The following is a 21,333-nucleotide window of genomic DNA, read 5'->3' as shown; positions in this document are numbered from 1 at the left end:
TTCGTTAGAAATTTCTTATCTTAATCGAAACCTCGATCTATTCAGATTGACTCGGTTATTTCTACAATTTGGTTAACTGAAGAAAAAAAAAAAAAAAGAAAACAACAGTTCGATGCATTCACAATTTCTCTCTCAATCCTTGTTTTGTATTTGCCGAGGTTGTCCGAACGGTAGCAATCTACATACGTTTGCGGTAGGATTGTCTTCGAAGTTCCAAGCGAGTAGCTTATTGCACGAGATTAAAAGGTCAATCGGTGCTCCGTAACAGCAACTTCTTACATTTGACATTGATCATTATAATCAAAACATATATCGAGTTTATCCTTTACCACTATAGTTTAACACGTTAATTTTCTCGTCAGATCTTTTTAATGAAGTGGGTTTTTATTCTATCAGAACAATAAAGAAGGGATCAAAGATCTTTTGGTGGCGAATATTTTCGGCTCATGGTATCATGTGTATGATTAAAATAACCAGGATGCCACAAATTTACCAAAATATATCGTCTGTATATCTGTATTGTTCTGCTGGCTCACCCATCTTGTTTTTATTTATTCCTAAATCAGTCGTGTTGTCAGATTTTAGCCCGAGAAAAATTCTCTTGAACTACGATATTTTCACTATGGCGAAAAAAATATCGCGAAACCAATTGCCCGCGAAAAAGAAATTGACTCGACGAAACGCTTAACAATTCTGACCTTTTTTTTCTCCAAACTGTCTGTAATTTCGTGGAAGAAAATGTACAAACAATTGCGATTCCAAACCGATATGATAGCGAGTTCAGAGAATAAATAGTTGATTCCAAGGGATATGTTGCACAGACCAGGAACATGTTTTCCTTTGGTTACCTATTTTAGATACCATAACTTGTGGTTGTGTGACCTTGTTGTTAGGACAAACATGTAACATATTTATACTTGGTTCAAAAGAAACAGATACGGCAGAGGAAGTGTGCCATAGTTAGCAGCAGTTTCTGTACAGAAGGACAGGGTCGCCATCTACCTCACGCTATCGAGGACGTGCTTTTGACCAACTAATTTTCAGTACAAGCAACAACTTTGGCCAAGTGTTAAGACACACCCATCGGTGCTGATGGTGTTTGTTGTTTTAGCAGAATACGCAAAATATAAACTACTCGACGACGCGATAAAAGTTTATTCTTTTCCTATCACAATTAAATATGTTCTATCTTTCATTTTCACTTTGTATTCAAGGGAAATAAATTATTTGTTGAATTTAACAAAGTTTGTTGGTTTTCATTATTTATTTATTCTTATTGAGAGAGCATAGACTCGTACCATGAGAAAAAACAACTTCTACCGTAATTTTAGCAAGTGATAATTTAGTTTAAAGCATCTTGACATAAAGAGTGTTTCGAATCAAAATATTTTTCCGCATCTACTTATAATGTTTGTATCAGCTCATTCGACAATCACAATTATCCATGTTTAAAACATCATAGAATCAGACTGACAGTCATGATGAAATGATTTATCCCAGTTCGTACAAAACAAATTATCTTATTCAGTGATAGCATGATCCACTATATTGATATTGCGATTTCGTTTTAGGATATTAAAAATATAATTGGTTTTAAATGCACTAAAATTAATTCGCGACAAAGGAACATCTTGTCCAAACCACGCATATTGTCATATTATGTGCTTGTATTTACTAGCTGTTGTCAGGTCTATTTAGCCTTATCTTTGCATGATTTTAACATCACGAAGTCCATTTGGCAATCAGTCACGTGTCTGAGTTAATGAAGCTCTTACTAAAGACCAGTATATATAAACTGGCGACAAACGTTAGACAATTCACCTCAGTCTCCATTCCACAGGTAATCTTAGCAATCTGTTTTATTAAGAAAACTCTCTCTCTCTCTCTCTCTTGATATATATATATATATATATATATATATATATATATATATATATATATATATATATATACTGCGATATTTTTTCCAGTGGAAACAACTACGTTACTTTTTCACTCGACCGGTAGTTTGGTAGTTTCCGTCAGTAATGAATGTTCGGAAACTCCCGAAAATTCTTGTGATTAATGGTTTCATTTTTTATGACAAAATAAATGCATTTTTTAGTTGTTTTGCAAAACAGTTGGATTTGTAAAACAATTCATTTTGAATGTTACAAATATGATTACATTAATGATACATAATTACAAGTTTGACACGTGGCATATATGCCAGCCTGGATGCTAGATGGGATGTTGCGAAAAATCATTCAGTCCAAATTAAAGGTTTGGAAATATTCAGGATTTAAATAAAAACTGTCACTTGTTATTTATTGAATTGTGTGCGTCAATGTGCTAAGTACACTTGTTCCTTTGTAAGACTCCAAATAATCCCAAGACTGTCAGGAGAGCATTTGTTTTCTATTGGAATTGTTTGGATATTAATCAAATCCAATAAACATTTTCTCGTTTGTTGAATAACCGCGTTTTATGTTTACTATACGCTCTATCTCTATTATATATATATATATATATATATATATATATATATATATATATATATATATATATATATATATATATATATGCACTCTCACTCCTCTCGCAAAGAAATAAATACTCTTGTTATTGATTGTGGGATTTATGACAGTTGGTATAAGGTACAATAAAATAAATCAGACTCGAAGAGTATTACTTTCCCGAAATATATTAACGTATTCAATCCCTTTGTCTTTCACTTGCGTGAAAGACAAATCTCCTCACTGCTCGAGGTGTTGTATGACTCTCTCTCTAGCCTCGAGTAGTAACTCCCTAGCCTTTTATTAGAATCGCGGAGAGGTGGTTTTCATACACGTGACGCATGGGAATCATGCACCTCGATCGATCGCTCACTCGTTCGCTCACTCTCAACAACCACGCACATTAGCACACAACGCAAGCTGAAATGTACGTTTTCATCAAGTATTTTTAACAATAAATGAGTATATATTGTTTTTTGTTACTGCTTCGTGACTCTCATCTAAACTCCGCCCCCCCCCCCCCTTGACTGCATGGTAATGAATAATCCGAAAATAAACAAGTTAACTTGTCTAATTAGCAGTAAACAGTGAACACCAAAGACGGTACATCACATATTAAGCAGATTCCTTAAAGATTTGCCATTTAGTTAATAAATTAAATGGGAATGAATGTGAATCCCAAAACTGCTTATGATACATTGGATTGGCTAAGGAATTCTCTCTCTCTCTCTCTCTCTCTCTCTCTCTCTCTCTCTCTCTCTCTCGTTTGCTAACTCCTTGAACAAATATGGATAATAATGGTGAATTAACTCATCCTGCGATTCATTTGCAACGCCAACGGCCAGTTGCTTCAGTACTATCAGCTATGTGAAACTCGTGTGGCTTCTCGGATTGGGGTTTGGATCTGATTACGTTGGCATTGATTATGCTGTGTTTACCAGTATGCATCCATCCACGATGAAATTAATTGTATGCAACAAAGAGATTTTTAAGTCCTCATGTTTTCGCGAGTATATAGTCTTGAAGAGTCAGCTAAATTTGTAGATTTGTACAATTTGTAATTCTGGTCACATACGAAAATCGTCCACCCACCCATTTCCTTTCAGAAATGGATAATCCAATTTTGTAAGTCCTATCCAGAACCGAGGACAGGGTAGAACAAATTCCTGGGGACCACAACGGTCAGGGGGTCCACCATTGTTTCAATTTGTGATTCATTGGGGCCTACTGGATAATGTTTCCTAGGGCCTACAAATCCTGTCCACTCTTCTGTTCCTCTCTGATGCTTTTTGTGCTCATATCTGTTTTGTGTTTTAGGCAGATTACTGAACTATTCCCTCATGATTTTGAAACACACTATTTCTCTGAAGGGTGTACATATGTCACACATTTACAAATGTGTTTGAAACTTTCTTCACGAATATACACTATGTAAATGACAATCGCTTAAAAGTTGCCCTACGTTGATTGCGCATGCGTTAAATATTGGAATGGAAAACCCCAAATTCGACTTCCTGATAGAGGTCCATAGCAACAAAGTGCAGTTAGGACATTAAAGGATTCAGTGTTGACAATTCCTATATTTATGAACAAACTCTATAATGACAGATCAATTCCCTTAACAGCGTATTTTCCCAATAATCTCAATTAAGTTACAGATTTTACATTGCAACTCATACAACAATTAGCAACTGACCAATTAATTTTCGGCAGCGCTTGTGGCTGCGATTTTCTTTCAGCGGATATGCATGTTTTCTTGTCTCACAAGAAAACATTAATTGTTTTCATCAAATAATATAAAAGATATAATATGGTATTATGTGTCAGGGTAAGATAGTTTTCTGAAGCTATTGACAGGTAGACATTTTTAAAAAGGACCAGACACCTGCTTGAAGCCTTAAATTGTTGGTCATTAATATCATTGCCGTATGCCGATACTTACAGAAATACTTTTGTAGACTTCGGTACAGAATGCATCGTCATATTCGTAGTGAAATATTGAAATATATCATGTTTAAAACTACTTGCTTTTACTAATTATGAAATATGTTTGGCCTTTTGGTATGTAATTCAGACCTGTATTTCCATATTATGGTCTATTTCATTGTTTTTCCTTCTCTCCCTCCCCTCCAATCAGGTTGAACAGGTCTTAAAATTCATCAAACCTCTAGAGTCTAGATCATCTAGACATATATGTAACCAAGGCGCCATCAAGAATGTGTAGACATATACCACAGACAACAAAAGATCGGCTTCAAGTATTAACTGTTTATATGTAGTTTTTCCAAAAGAATCTACTTGGCTGTGACTGAACTTACTTTACATGTTGCTGTTCAGTGTTGTGTGACGCCCATACACCTGTTACACTCAACGACACGTGGCACATATTTTCAAGAAAAATTCTTGTAGTAATAAAATTGTTTAAGTAGCGATTTTAACTGCCATCACGATAGTAATCATGTCTATAAACGACGGAGAACTCAGGCATCGATTAGTATCGATTGCAAAACAAAATTTGGTGCAACTTCTATTATTGCAATAGACTAAAAGATTGACAAATCGCAAACAATCACATTGGATATATACATTCTAATTGTTACGACGCTATTGTCTTCAATTATGCAAAAGAGAAGAGCGAGAAGGTTTTGTAAAATTCAACAAATAATTTCCCTAAAATTCACTGAAATATAAAAAGAACTTTCAGTATTGTGAATTAAATCTGAAATAGTTATTACAATTTATCACAAGTTCAAATGTATAAAGTTCCAACTAAACTCAAAAGGTATTCCAAATATGATCCTCTCTTGAATGCGTTGATGGCCTGAAGTCTCGAATTTGGTGATGTGCCAATGATTTGAATTACGATTATGTACTGGTAATCCATTGATGTATCACAATAATATAATACTTAAAAACTGATCTTGTCTGAATTCACTATAATTTCAAATTAATGTTCCAGTCCAAGAATGTTACTGATGAACACTTTGTATTTCCAGTGAATAATATTTTAAATAATTAATCCACCCAAATGAAAATATAACCACAACAATAAGACTGATTCTGCTTCAAGATCGGAAGGCAAAAATTAGTAATTTCTCACGAAAGCAACATTATTTAAAAAGCTAAGACAACAGTACTGACACTTTGAAAATTGGATTAGGGTCAAAACTTAATTTCTAGAACATTTTAAGTTGTCAACAAAACAAGTCTTTTGCTATAATTATAATACAGATTTTGGCAAACATCAGGTACGATAGGTTTTTCGATGGGGGAATTCCATTGTCGTAGACTTCGATTGCGAAAAACGTTTTCTCCATTGATAATGATCGTGTTATTTAAACAGATAAAATTTTGCTGTGTATTATGTTGTTAACAAAATCGATGTCTCTTGTCATACCTGACACAGTAAACATAATTTTGGACTAAGGTCAATTGCAAAACACAATTATAATATAAAATATAATCATGGAGAAAACAGGCAACAAACAATACATGTTTAAATATTTATACATACATGCATACATACATACACACATACATACATACATACATACATACATACATACATACATACATACTCTGTCTGGTGTATATTTATAATTCTCTATAATTAATTCTATACATACCTTGATTTCATAGGAATCCGGAATGACTGCATATAGATGAGAATTAATTAGTGAGTCGTCAGGCGAGTGTGTCTGCTACACACAAATGAATATACCACCGATTGAGTAGCATCATTTTATATTGACGTGTGCTTAGTCGTATACACGTATACATCCATATATATATATATATATATATATATATATATATATATATATATATATATATATATATATATATATATATATATATATATATATATAAAGAGAGAGAGAGAGAGAGAGAGAGAGAGATTCGCCTAATATGAATTAACTTAATTCTTCTAAGATGTCATCTAATCTATCCGTCCAATGGGGAAAAGGCCGAATCTTGTCAAAATATTGACTAATAGTTATATTACTTGTAATTGCCAACACGGACGTAAGCATCTATTTATAAATCCTGTGCAATCTTACCCTCTTTAACATCCAAGCCATATGCATACGCAAACAATTTCAACTAAGGATAATCAATCGAAAGATCTAAAGACAATCACTACAATTTACAGTTTGCTATGTGACTTTACTGTGTGTAAGGAACAGCTTTGGGAACGATTTTCATGAGATGACGTTTTGAAGTTTTTTATTCTCTAACTTCTTGAAGGAAAGGATCGCATGAAATAATATTGCCTGAACCTGTAATGACGCAAAACTCTTACATGACTGAAGGTATAGACGTCATATAATATAAACATGGTTGAGGGCGATCTGGAGATACACCCAACGGGTTTATAAACTTTTTCACAGTCGGTGGGTCGGTTGGGTTGGTAACTCTCAAAGAATGAGACCAACACGTAAGAGCAGTGTGTGTGTGTGTGTGTGTGTGTGTGTGTGTGATCAGAAACCCAAGTCTCAACATATATCAAGGAGGAGTTAACTTAGGCCACACTATGTGGCTCATGAGTCTATTCTCACATTCTGGGATATGACAATGGGGAATGGAGGGACAATTCATGATGACTCTGAGATATGTGACAAACACTCTAAGTACTGTTATTAGTACTTGTATTGTTGTATTGTTGTCGCTTTTAGTCTTGCTTCATTATCATAGAAGGATATACCCATCTGAAAATAATTTCATATTAGTTTCAAGCTTTTGTTACGGTTTTATCACGTTTTGCAAAATGTTTTATTAGTTAACTCTTCATTCATACATTATTTGTTTGTTATGAATTAGAATTCACGATTAAACAAACTGAAGTAAAAGAATAAAGGTGCATTTATTGCATTATCGTATTTATGAATTTATTAATTTATTGCATGTATCGTATTTATGAATTTATTAATTTATTGCATGTATCGTATTTATGAATTTATTAATTTATTGCATGTATCGTATTTATGAATTTATTAATTTATTGCATGTATCGTATTTATGAATTTATTAATCTATTGCATGTATCGTATTTATGAATTTATTAATTTATTGCATGTATCGTATTTATGAATTTATTAATTTATTGCATGTATCGTATTTATGAATTTATTAATTTATTGCATGTATCGTATTTATGAATTTATTAATTTATTGCATGTATCGTATTTATGAATTTATTAATTTATTGCATGTATCGTATTTACGAATTTATTAATTTATTGCATTATCGTATTTATGAATTTATTAATTTATTGCATGTATCGTATTTATGAATTTATTAATTTATTGCATGTATCGTATTTATGAATTTATTAATTTATTGCATGTATCGTATTTATGAATTTATTAATTTATTGCATGTATCGTATTTATGAATTTATTAATTTATTGCATGTATCGTATTTATGAATTTATTAATTTATTGCATGTATCGTATTTACGAATTTATTAATTTATTGCATTATCGTATTTATGAATTTATTAATTTATTGCATGTATCGTATTTATGAATTTATTAATTTATTGCATGTATCGTATTTATGAATTTATTAATTTATTGCATGTATCGTATTTATGAATTTATTAATTTATTGCATGTATCGTATTTATGAATTTATTAATTTATTGCATGTATCGTATTTATGAATTTATTAATTTATTGCATGTATCGTATTTATGAATTTATTAATTTATTGCATGTATCGTATTTACGAATTTATTAATTTATTGCATTATCGTATTTATGAATTTATTAATTTATTGCATGTATCGTATTTATGAATTTATTAATTTATTGCATGTATCGTATTTATGAATTTATTAATTTATTGCATGTATCGTATTTATGAATTTATTAATTTATTGCATGTATCGTATTTATGAATTTATTAATTTATTGCATGTATCGTATTTATGAATTTATTAATTTGTCAATATTATAAACTTTTCAGAAACTGGAAACATGTTGGGAAGTGCGCTTTTAGGATGTTTTGTTGTGGCAGTTTTAGGGTAAGTCGTCGAATGCTTGATTCTCAACTTACAGATGCATTAGCAACATGTACTCAGGCATTGAAATCTCATATGGAAGTACTCGGTAATCCTATACAAGTGTCTGGTACTCCTATGCAAGTCCTCGGAACTCATATTCAAGTACTCGGTACTCCTATGCAAATAGCCGTACTCTTATGCAATTACTCGGTACTCCTATATAAATAATCGGTACTCCTATGCACGTAATCGGTACTCCTATGCAAGTACTCGGTACACATATGCAAGTACTCGGTACTCCTATGCAAATACTCGGTACTCCTATACAAGTACTCGGTACTTCTGTGCAAGTAATATGTACTCATATGCAAGCACTCGTTACTCCTATGCAAGTACTCGGTACTCCTATGCAAATAGCAGTACTCTTATGCAATTACTCGGCACTCCTATACAAGTACCCGGTACTTCTATGCAAGTACTCGGTACTCATATGCAAGCACCCGGTACTCCTATGGAAGTACTCGGTACTCCTATGCAAATACTCGGTACTCCTATGCAAATAGTCGGACTACTATGCAATTACTCGGTACTCATATACAAGTACTCGGTACTACTATGCAAGTACGCGGTACTCCTATGCAATTACTCTGTACTCCTATGCAAATAATCGGTGAGTGTGCATCTGAATAGTTAGCTGTACGCGGGATCTTAAAGAAAAGTAATCCGATATATGAAATAAACGAAAAGAGAACTTCGATTACAATTTAATCATGCGCACTGATTAACATCTTCAATAGTATGATCTACATTTAGGTTTGAAGTTGTCTGTTGAATTGATACTCATGTGCGATTTATGTCAATTTGTTTTCGATTTTCGTGATGAAGTTGCTACTGGTTTTGCTCGTTGTTTATTATCGCTATTACTATAACATCTGTTTCTGTTGTTGATGTTGATGTTGTGATTGTAGTGGTCATTATTCTTATATTTCTTGAGCTAAAAATAGAATTTTTTCCCAAACCATATTTGTTTGACTTTCGTTTCCCATTGTGTCTAACAATTTATTAAGCAATGGAACGGTATAATATTAACTGTAATTAGCATACTTCATATCTCGTTCTATCATAATAAAATGGTCTTATTTTTAATCGGTTATTATTCAGTCAAAATACAGTCAGTCTGCCACATGGTCACAAGCTGACGGACCTTGTGGACAAGGGTTTCCAGTATTTGGACACCAACCATGATGGAGTTCTTCAGTTGGAAGAGATGAGCCGGGTCTTTCACTTGGAAGATGCGAATGGTATGGCCTCTTAAGTTATCGCCCTGCTTCCACAATGTTTCATTTCCTATTATCTTCATCGACGAATCTTGCCATTGTTCATCTGTAATTAATAATTACAATCTTGATAATGTTTTATTTGGGGGAAATACTTAGCTTTACTTTAGTACATTTTTTGCAATTTGTTTTAGACTTTATATTTAATTAGTATATACACTTACATACACATTACGTTCCGAAACTGTATACGTTTAGGTAGCAATAAAACTCTCAAACATTCTCGTTTCGAAAAATATAATGATGGACTGAAATAATGACTCTTGATTTGATTGCTTTTCATAACATAATACGAAATCGATCGAAGGCTCTTCAGATTTGTGTTACAATTTTGAAACTTAATCTTTTGTTGGCTTTTGATAGCCACATTTGTGCTGGTGCCGTTAAACACTATTACATCTATATATAATTCCATTATGTAGTGGCTGCATACATTATTCAACACCTAAATCAATACAGATTCACGGGAAACATTTTTATGCTAAAGTGAATTTTTTAAAATAATAATTGCATGTTAGGTGATGGTGTATTGACTTTGGCGGAATTTGTCACATTTACGAATGCATATGGCGGAACTGGCCTTGCCGAAACGATCTTTAACCATTATGACACCGACAGGGACGGCAGACTGAGCGGAGACCACATGAGTCAGTACCTTATGCTGATGGACACCAACCGTAAGTGAATTCCCTAGCAAATATTATACAGTTTACAAGCTCATGCTTAGAAATCAATAAAACTATTTGGAGATGGGCAAAACAGAAACCAGACTGACTAATAATTTAATACGTACCTTACCAGGATAAGTTCCAATGCATTTACCTTCTTGTACTCATTTTAATAAGTGAACAAACCAATTGATTGTCATTTGGATGTGGGCAATTTTAGGTAGTTCACCCACTTTTAACTGTAGGGTTAGCGGTCTGGCCGTTACAGTGTCGCTCTTTGCCTCATAATATTGACGAGTCGGAAACCATGGCTTTGTTTTGCAAGTGCACTGACTGAGGTGAGCTCTTTTCACAGTCCAATGACACCCACTATAAGATGTTTCACTTTAATCCTTGGTCATCCGTGTTTGCGACTTTGATGTAGTCGTGTGAAGCCAGACGAAATCGTATCCAATGTTCATAATCGTATTAATGAAAGCATGGTGATGGACTCAGTGAGTTGCTTTGTGTAGTGGTAGTTTATGCACTAACGCAAGATGGTAGACAGGAGTAACGAGCATAGATATAGATGACTGTCTTGCTTGTAACTAAATTCCTGCCGCTCTTCTATCTTTAAATCGTGTATTCGGGTATGCTAAACTATATGTATGGATGTATGAATGAATGGATATATATATATATATATATATATATATATATATATATATATATATATATATATATATAGAGAGAGAGAGAGAGAGAGAGAGAGAGAGAGAGAGAGAGAGAGAGATACGACTCAAGTCTTAAAATATGCAACAGAAAGAAGCGAACCAACAGCTAAAGTAAACTCAACAAACAGTTTATATTTCTAGAATAGGAAATGAAAATTCAAGATACACAGTGTTGTGAATTAAATCTCAAATAATCCTGAATATCCTATCACAAGACAAAAAGTATAGAATAAATTACAATGGTCTTCAATGTGCTGATGTAACACAAAGATGGAACCCTGAACGTTTTTGAATAACTCGACAATAATCCCAAAGTAGTCTGTTTATCCAAAGTCAACGAGCACATTAGCAATTCTAAAGAATATTTTTGTATAAATAATTCCTCTTGAATTATATCTGGTACAGTTGCAAACTCTGATCATATATTCCGACAGATTGATATAGAATATGAACTGATTATTTATTTGTCAAGTCCCTATTTATACACATTTTCACTTGACCTAGGATGTGAATCATTCCAGTAGAAAATTCCTGTCTAATTGCAAAAATAAAGACTGCCCTTGAACTCAAATGCTAGGAAACATTTTATTTAACACTTACATTCATGGACAAATCTAAGCTATATCAACAGCCTGTTTACATTATCTTACGACCATGTGCAAAATAAAGCACACAATTTAAATTAAATATACTTAATACCTCCCGTCATAATTAAAAAGAAAGGTTTATACAATAAACAGATGATACCATAAAAAAATAGAAATTGCATCGGAAGATGTCTTATGAGAGACACTCTGCTTACTTACACAAAATATAAAGAAAATAAAGCATTATAGTACTTCTATAAACGTGAAAGTGCACCTGCAATCCCATTATGTTTACCCTGATGTGTCTAATATGAATGTTGTATTCATGTAGCATTAAACTCGACCTCAACAATCTCTGATTTTGCATTTCATTTTATTAATGTAAGCAAGGTCTGTAATCACTGAATGCAATAACCGGAGTCAGAGTGGAACTGATAATCACTTCTATATGTTGTAAGGCTAGTATCAAAGCCAAACATTCCTTCTCGACTGTGGAATAATGTTTAGGTGCTTGTTTATGTTTTGCTAGAAAAATAACACACTGTATGATCCACATAGTTTTTATCTTCTTGAATCTGTACTCCACCAACCCGAATTGCACGTGCATCAACAGACATTTTTAAATAATTGGCTGAAATTTGGTGCTGAAATAAACCTTTAAGTGCGACTTTTAATTTATCAAAAAATTCCTGAAACTTGTGCAACCAATGAAACTTGCATTTCTTACTCAACAAATTTGTCAAGGGTTCAACAGTCATGTAAAAAAAAATTAGAGCAAACTTTCCGATAATATCCAGACATACCTCAAAATCGCATCAGTTGCTTTATACTAATAGGCACTGGGATGTCAGAGTTAACTTTGGCCTAACTTATGAAAGTTTTACTTGATCTTATCCCTCAAATTTCACACAAGCAGGACAAAACTCAATTGTACCCAAAATAATTAACTTAATTTAATTAATTTCAATCGCTGAGTCGATCAAAGAATTTCAGAATGGTTTCCGAATGATCTTCCCAAGTTTCCTTGTAGATGACGACTTCATCGATCTATACGTACAGTTTCTTTTCTAGAATTCCCAAACCTTCGTCTAACTGCCTCAGATACCAAATTCAAACCCTTCAAGATATATTTCATTTCACATCATAATCAGCACTTTGTTGTATCAACAGTGAAGAGTGTATTTCACAAGCTTTGCCAGTAAGTACACTTTGTGATAATAAAATCCCTTACTCTCTTGGCCCTTTCATGTTTTCATACACTGTCTCAATGTGAAGAAAGTATATACTTCTTTATCTTGTAAAGGAGGTACTGATCTAATAGTTCTGGTAGCATCGAAACCTGTGTAAAGAGGAGAAGAGTGCTCCTCCTGCCAGTTCTAATTCTCGTAATCTATATTCCCTTTCCCTTTCATAGTACTCTCTCTCTCTCTCTCTCTCTCTCTCTCTCTCTCTCTCTCTCTGCTTTTCATCTTTTTTTCTTCTCAACCTCTCCCATTCTTCTCTCTGAATCTCAGTTTTCCTTTCCTCTTTTTCTCCCTGCCTCTCCCATTCATATCTTGGAATTGCATATTTCTCGTCTCTCTCTGTATTTTCATTCAATCATTTCGATAATTTCCAATGGGAGCTGTAGCTTTCTTAACTACAATTTTATCTGGTGTTTTTTTTATAGCTGTAATACATTTAATGTCCAACCAGAAACACTAACATCCAACATATAATTTGCCACCGAATCGAAATATTCTCGATTTCTCGCTTTCTTAAAACATGCTTAAGCTACATAAAGACTAAAAACGTCTGAGGGGCAATTCGTCATTTTTGTTTGACTCTAGCTCCACCTCGGTAGGATTTGAATCAAGGTTCTCGTCATTAGACGATATCGTGAATGCCTGTTGGTTTCACTAAAAAATTCTCAAAGGTATGAAATTAAAATCTTTATTAGGGACAACGAAATTCCCTAATTTATTCAATTTCTCTACAAGACTCCAGAGAAGCAGTATTGTGAATTAAATCCCAAAATAATCCCAAATGTCTCATCATAAGTCTAAATGTATATATGGTTCCGAATGAATTCAACCTGTCTTGAATATATATTTACCAAATGATAATTATTTAGAAAAAGAATATAACTAAATTTATCTGTAGATAAATGCAAACACGATACATAGTTTTGAAGAAAGGGAGTTGAAACTTTAAATAAAATTTGAGTTTTTAACAAAATGTTACTAATTTGTTCGCTTGGCTGAAAATATATTCGCTGCTAAAGATATTTATCCTTGATATATATTCAGTATTAAGTGAAATGGCTTCTGATTAAATATGAACATTTTCATTGGAATATCCTGTTTCAATCTTTTAATTCAATGTTTGCACCTGAAATAGACACCATTGGATTACATTTTGGCAGCTGTATAGTGGATGTCTTACAATTCTCTACAACAATAACTTTCACAGTTTAAAGGATTAAACAGATGGAATGTTAATACTGGCAAGTTTGTTGTTACAACATTGGCAATTTTGAGGAATTGTTATTAAAATTTCATTGGAAGCAAGAACGTCAACTATTGGTAATTTTATCCTACGATCTCCGTAAAATCATCATGTACAAATAAAATATTGTGCAATATCTATAATCTCAAGTGAATCATCATGTACCAATGAAATCTTGTGTGATATCCAGTTGGTATTTAATCATCTACAAATGTGGCTAATCCCAGCCAAGATGTGTTTTAAATTCTAATTTTAACGGTTTCTAAAATCAACACATATTATCCTTTCATGACACTTTCTTGTTTCAGAAAGAATATTCTTATTGTTAAACATTATGACAATTTTATTAAATTCTGTTTTGTAAAGATAATAGTATTTAGTTTTAGATGATAAAAGTGACGATAACAATCGTTTACAGACGGAACTTGGGTTTTCGCGTTTGATTTTAAAGATATCTTCCAATAAAGAGTGGAAATACTTACAGCGTCACTTGTAAACACACAATAACAAGGGTGTATGCAGTGAAAGCAAGATATGGAAATGTACTATTAGTCTATCACATCAATCGATTCCGTATCATTCTGACGGGAATGCCTCTCGCTAATTATCTGTACTTTCTGCTACGGACACAGTATATAATGAGACATTTTATTAATGTGAGTTTTAATGGAATTTCGTAAACTTTGTGATTAATGTCTCATTTGTTTAAATTTGTCGGGGTAATGAATGAAGTAGACTGTATAATCAGGCTTATGAATGTTTACGTTCACTCTTTTATTTCCTGTGGATATTTAATAATATATTTGACAAATAGAGTTGCTGGCGAAAGATTTACTGTGTGTATTGGACTATCAGGACTCTCTCTCTCTCTCTCTCTCTCTCTCTCTCAACACAAACTTAGGAAAAGACTGCCTTGGAGTTGGAGTAAAGTTACGTAAATGTTATAAAGAACACATACGTAAAAAAGAACGCATTTCACGTTAGCGACAAAGTCGTAACCACATTCAAAAGCCGTACGTAATAACTTACGGAAATCCCTGGTTGCGTTGTGAAATGTGGGCAATTATTTTAAACAGATTATCTATTTCGCCTACACATTTAGTTTCATTTGTGCCCATATAAAATCTTTGTTCGGCATGTTATTATTAAGACCCCCCCCCCCCCTTTCAAATCTATGTGCAAAGATTGTTGCCGTCCACGTAGATAATGAATGTCCTTGACCATAATTTCTAATCTTACCATCGTTGACTGAGTTGTATTCCTGGTTTTCTTTGGTGTATAGTCACGGTATCATGCTAAATCCATCCCGTATTCCACTCTTACATATTAAGAACATATAATAATTTGAAAAGCTGTCTAATGATACGTCCGATACATTTAAACTGGCATCATGTCTAAGTCCGATACATTTAAACTGGCATCATGTTTAGTCCGATACATTTAAACTGGCGTAGTCCGATACATTTAAACTGGCATCATGGTCTAGTCCGATACATTTAAACTGGCATCATGGCCTAGTCCTGGTGCGTTTTAATAGCTAGCGGGGTCGAGAGTGTATTGTTCACAGAAACCTCCGTAAATTCCGCAAAGTGTCACGTGCTGTCAGAGTGTTGTAATAAGTATATAGATCTCCATGTGTTTGAATGTTGAATTGATCCACGACATTATGTTCATCATGGTAGTCGTCATTTTATATGGTTCATTCATTTATTGCTGAGTAAGACGTGTCTGTGGGCGGTATATAATCAGCTGGAATTAGAGCGTCTCTGTGTGATCAGATTTTCTTGCATTTAGTGCGCTAAAGACTGTACTGTACAAATTGCCCAGTGATTGTGAACTCCTTAAATATCTACTGACCATGTTTTGGATGAATAAATATATTGTCTGAGCATTGACGTTTGGTTAGAGTGCGAAAACACACCCATGTTATACTTAAATGGTGTGAGGGGCACCATGTTATACTTAGATGGTGTGAGGGGCACCATGTTATACTTAGATGGTGTGAGGGGCACCATGTTATATTTAGATGGTGTGAGGGGCACCATGTTATACTTAGATGGTGTGAGAGGCACCATGTTATACTTAGATGGTGTGAGGGGCACCATGTTATATTTAGATGGTGTGAGGGGCACCATGTTATACTTGGATGGTGTGAGGGGCACCATGTTATATTTAGATGGTGTGAGGGGCACCATGTTATACTTAGATGGTGTGCGGGGCACCATGTTATATTTAGATTGTGTGAGGGGCACCATATTATATTTGGATGGTGTGAGGGGCACCATGTTATACTTAGATGGTGTGCGGGGCACCATGTTATACTTAGATGGTGTGAGGGGCACCATGTTATATTTAGATGGTGTGAGGGGTAGCATGTTATACTCAGATGGTGTGAGGGGCACCATGTTATACTTAGATGGTGTGAGGGGGCCTTGTTTTCACTGAATATAGTTAATATTATCTTTAGTCCATAGCACCGTATTTTGCTCCAAAAACGAAGAAAAAGACTCCCCAAAAGCAGCAGTGTTACGAGTCTATGCTCTTAAAATAACTAACAGAAAAGACTGAAAAGCATAGAGCTTCGTAGAATTAAAAAAAAATTGATGTCCCTAGAATAAAAAGTGAAAATGAGAAGGAAAAAAAAAACATATTGCGAGTTAAATCCCAAAATAATCCTTGAACTACAAACACAAGTACTAATAACTTAACGTCCTGAATATAATTTAGTAGAAGTCCAAAAGAACTCCAACGCTGAAGGTGTTGATGTGTCTAATGTAGCTTGTAAATGCTGATGTGTTAACTGTCTTTTGTTGAATCGCACTAATGTAATTCCAGGTTTGAATTCACTATAAATTTCAACGAATGTCTCTGTCCAAGATTTTTATAAGAGCACTCTTGTATTTCCGGAGAAGATAATCACTTGAATTCAATAATTTATAGAAATAGATTCAAGCCCCGAAATGAAATACTGGTCAAAACATATAATACAACTTGATTGTACAGGACCTTAAAGCACCATTGAAGATTCCCTTTAGTGCTAATATTACATAGTCTTCTACCTGACTTCAGGTCACAAATTATCATTTTCTAAAAAAATAATAACTTAATGGAAACTAACCTTCCTGATGTTTACAAAATAAAAATGTTAGTTATTATTAGAAACCTATTACTAAAATTAAATATAGAATCTGGTATGTCAGGTAGACCAGGTAAATTTCATTAATCTTGACTTAAACCCAAATAAATAATGATCATGATATTAAGCCCATACACAAAGAGAATATTATAGCTATGTATTAGTTGTTTACAGAATACAATTTTTAAAAAAACGTCAATTCAGGTCAAGCAGAAATGAATTCAGTTTTGGACAAGGTCAAGTCCAACATACGATGTTACATTACAATATCATGTAATGAAATATCTTTTTTAAAAAAAAAATAACCCCTGAAAAACAAACAATGCAAATGAAATATACATAACAAGCAGCAACAAACAATAACTCTGGGAATAAGCGTAAACGAAACAAGAGCAACAGCACCCCCCCCCCCCCGCGAAAACATTACAAATTCAGTTTACACATCAGGTTGGAATTACTCCGTACCTATACCAAACTAACAATCCAATATCAATTATTGATATCGGGTTGAAATTACTCCGTACCTATACCAGATTATGAATCCGATATCAATTACTGACATCCGGTTGGAATTACTCCGTACCTATACCAAACTAACAATCCGATATCACCTCAAAACCTACTGTCATGATCGATTTGCTTCTTGATAAACTTGAAGCTTACAGTTCGTTGGTTAATTTGCTCTCATTATTTGTACATTAGGTATGTACTCCCAATTTCCTGAAAAATAATTCCTGAAATTTTTAAGACTTTTATTCAGCGACTTTATGAAAACAATTCACTATGCCTTTTTCTGCTAAGTCGTGGGTTCATATCATTTTGATGCAACATTGCTTGCTGTCGATCTATTGAATGTGATGTAATTGTAACCGTTGCCCATTAACGTCGTTTTTATGGACGCCAAAATCATTATTAAATTTAAAAATGTGCTTTAAGCATGTGGAATGATTGTCACTGTTTTCGTTGTTTTCTTCTTTTCGTCCTTTCTTTTTCTACTTGCGTTTTGATTCAAAACCAGGATTGGAAAGAAAGAAATAAAACATGAAGAAAGAAAAAGTAAGGCAGGATTATAAAACACCTAGTGTTTATTACTGACCAAAGTTTATTGTATCTAATAAAATATATCAGTTTCAATTAATCGTGTCCTGTTCTGTTGTACGAGGTCTTCTTTCTTGTTTTCTCTCCAGTAGCATGTACGTACAAAAATTCTGCTCAGGACTGTATTCCATGATCAGACCTTATCCCTGATATCACATTAAGTCTTAAAAAAGTAGTCTGATTGGTTAAAATTATGAATATGTTAATATCAGCCAATCAAATGGCCAAAGATGACAACTTATATAATTCTGGATAGGGTTGGGTCTCCCAGGGCCCCAAAAGGGGACCGTATTATGTACTGCAGTAATTTCAATATCCTATTTTTAAAGAGGCACTAGTCTGCCAGTAATTTGCCGCCGTTAGATGTTCCTCGACAAACTTAGCTGACTTTAAATTATTGATTATTATTGTAACAAATCTGTCAAAGCAGATCTTAACCCAGGGCTTAGTCTGGTCACGATGTGGAGGGATGTTTCTCAGAAGATTAAAGAGTGAATTTTTCATTATAAAAAATGGTACCTGTTTGTCAACTGCTACATTTGCAAAGGGAACATAAACGTATGTATGCTTATATGCTTATTTATGAAACATAATTATATTTTTGTACATTTTATCGGGCCTGATTCATTCTTATCCTTTGTTGCCAGAAGCTAATCTGACAAACCTCGAAAACCTAAGAGCAACTTCCGGACTGTGATAAATATCTGTCTTCTTCTTGCAGACGATGGTATGGTCACAAGACACGAGTATGATATGTACGAAACACATGTATGTATAACAATGAATATTTTATGACAAAAATGCATTGTAATCCGTGAACTATTTATTTATTTATTTTAATATTAATTTTGTAATAAGCTAATCTTCAATAAAGACAACAACATGCTAAATGCGAGATGAATATATCATTAAGTAAAAACCATGGTAAAGTAGTCACTAAGGGAAATAAGTAACATTCATCTAGGTTATATATATATATATATATATATATATATATATATATATATATATATATATATATATATATATATATATATATATATATATATATATATATATATTAGTGAGGACGATCAGACAGTTACTACGAAGATAACGACAAAATATGAAAACCAGCTTGATTAACAAGCGTACAGTATCACACCATGCAAATGGCTTGCAAGAGGAGACTGGATAACACTTTATATAACTACCGGCTCAATGCATTGATCTTAACGTTCCTATTTCTGACTGCTCAATGCATTGATCTCAACTGTCCTAATATTTTGTCATGTATCAATAGCTTAATTTATCTAGATATTATTATCTACGTTTGTTTATTGAAAATCTCCTGATACATAAAATTTATTATTCTTTTACAGCTATTGACAGCGCTATTTGGTCATCACGGCCGTTAGAATGACGTTGATGAGGTCAACTCATCGTTAATGAGGCAATTTGACGTTCAAATCGTCGTCAATGATGCCATTTGACTTCAAAATCATCGTTAATGAGGCAATACCAATAACAATAAAACCTCAAGTTTTACTGCGTGTCTTTGTAATTCTTCCGCATAAACATTTTCAAATTCTAAAGAGTTCTATGCTACATCAACCTATACGTTTTACTTTGTGTCACGTAAACCTTTCTGCAATAATAATTCCCTTTAAAGCTGTTCAGTGAAAAATAAAACTATACATGGTACATCGTGTCGAGGAAATTATTCATGCACACACAATTCTATACTGAATATGTTCAGTTGCAAATAAAATTGTGCGCTAGACATTGTGTCAATGTAACTTCTGCACTAACATGTCTTTTTGAAAATGCTCAGTTACAATACTATATTTGCCCACTGTATCATTGTATTTATTTATATTCCTTTTCAAAATGCTTTACTATACAAAAATGACTTCTGGATATATCAAAATATGAATAAACAATATAGAGGTTGAGAGCAAAGTTGCCAGGAACTGACCTCTGAGGTAAAATAATCTTTATGTATTTAAAATTAACATTTCAACGATAGTTTACAAAATCGTGTATAGGTTTTTGAAATATTCTTTAATACCGGATGAACACATACAAAAATGTCTCCTTTTTCTTGATTTGTTCTAAAAAGTTCAAAAAGTTGATTTACCCTGTTTCATTAGGAAAACTCATACAAAGGGATTAATTTCTTTACGTAGTTCGACAAAGGTATAATAATAATATATAATGTAATTCTTAGTTATTTCTCGGCTGTTTTTCTCAATTATTGTGAGTAAAATGCATGTTTATAAATATTGTTAGCACTGTTTTCTTTTAGTATAGATTAAAATAAAAAATGAAACAATGCAAGAATAAAACCCAAGGCAAAATGAATGAACGAATCAATCAGTCAATTAAGTAAAGATATAAGCATATTTTGATGCAGTCGTGCCATGATGTTATTATTTATCTTGTCGTGATGGGGGTGAGAAAATAAAAATTCTTCTGACTGGGTCGTGGTCCTAGAATGTTTACTTTCTTTAATGAGAGGAGCAGAAAATGTTCATTGCACATAGAGGTTGTCATGGTTACCGTTTGAGAGGCATACGTAATGATACATAGTTGAAATGCATGACTTCAAACGCATTAGAACATCAAAACGTTGTATTAAATGATTACTTTCTTTCAGTACATTTGATATGAAGTGATATATGTAGCCTAAAATATCAATGTACGACAGGAAATCAAATATCATTCCACCCTTTGACTTAACGAATTTCCTTCGTCTAGATGCAGCTAAAACAACAAAAAAAAAAAAAAACCAAAGAAACAAAAAAATACAATCGTGCCAATA

At 33.2% G+C, this 21,333-nt stretch overlaps 1 protein-coding gene across 2 annotated transcripts; it reads left to right on the top strand.

Moving 5' to 3' along the window:
* The first annotated feature begins 1,760 nt into the window (after positions 1-1,760).
* Positions 1,761-20,057, top strand: LOC149777636 (uncharacterized). 2 transcript variants are annotated; one of them, XM_089938216.1, is made up of 6 exons: positions 1,761-1,840; positions 8,468-8,525; positions 9,666-9,805; positions 10,360-10,518; positions 19,252-19,298; positions 19,892-20,057. In XM_089938216.1, exons 2-6 carry the CDS (start codon positions 8,479-8,481, stop codon positions 19,925-19,927), a joined length of 429 nt encoding a protein of 142 aa, XP_089794342.1. In that variant the 5' UTR covers positions 1,761-1,840; positions 8,468-8,478; the 3' UTR covers positions 19,928-20,057. The 2 variants fall into 2 exon arrangements, with proteins under 2 accessions (XP_089794342.1, XP_089794341.1); XM_089938215.1 differs by lacking the exon at positions 1,761-1,840 and adding an exon at positions 6,673-6,808.
* Positions 20,058-21,333: the final 1,276 nt, after the last annotated feature.

Source organism: Sinohyriopsis cumingii, chromosome 17 (genome assembly GCF_028554795.1).
Source record: "Sinohyriopsis cumingii isolate HCF-2022 chromosome 17, ASM2855479v2, whole genome shotgun sequence".
Lineage (NCBI taxonomy): Eukaryota > Metazoa > Mollusca > Bivalvia > Unionida > Unionidae > Sinohyriopsis > Sinohyriopsis cumingii.
Note: the sequence above shows the minus strand (reverse complement) of the source record. Positions and strands in the feature narration are given on the sequence as shown.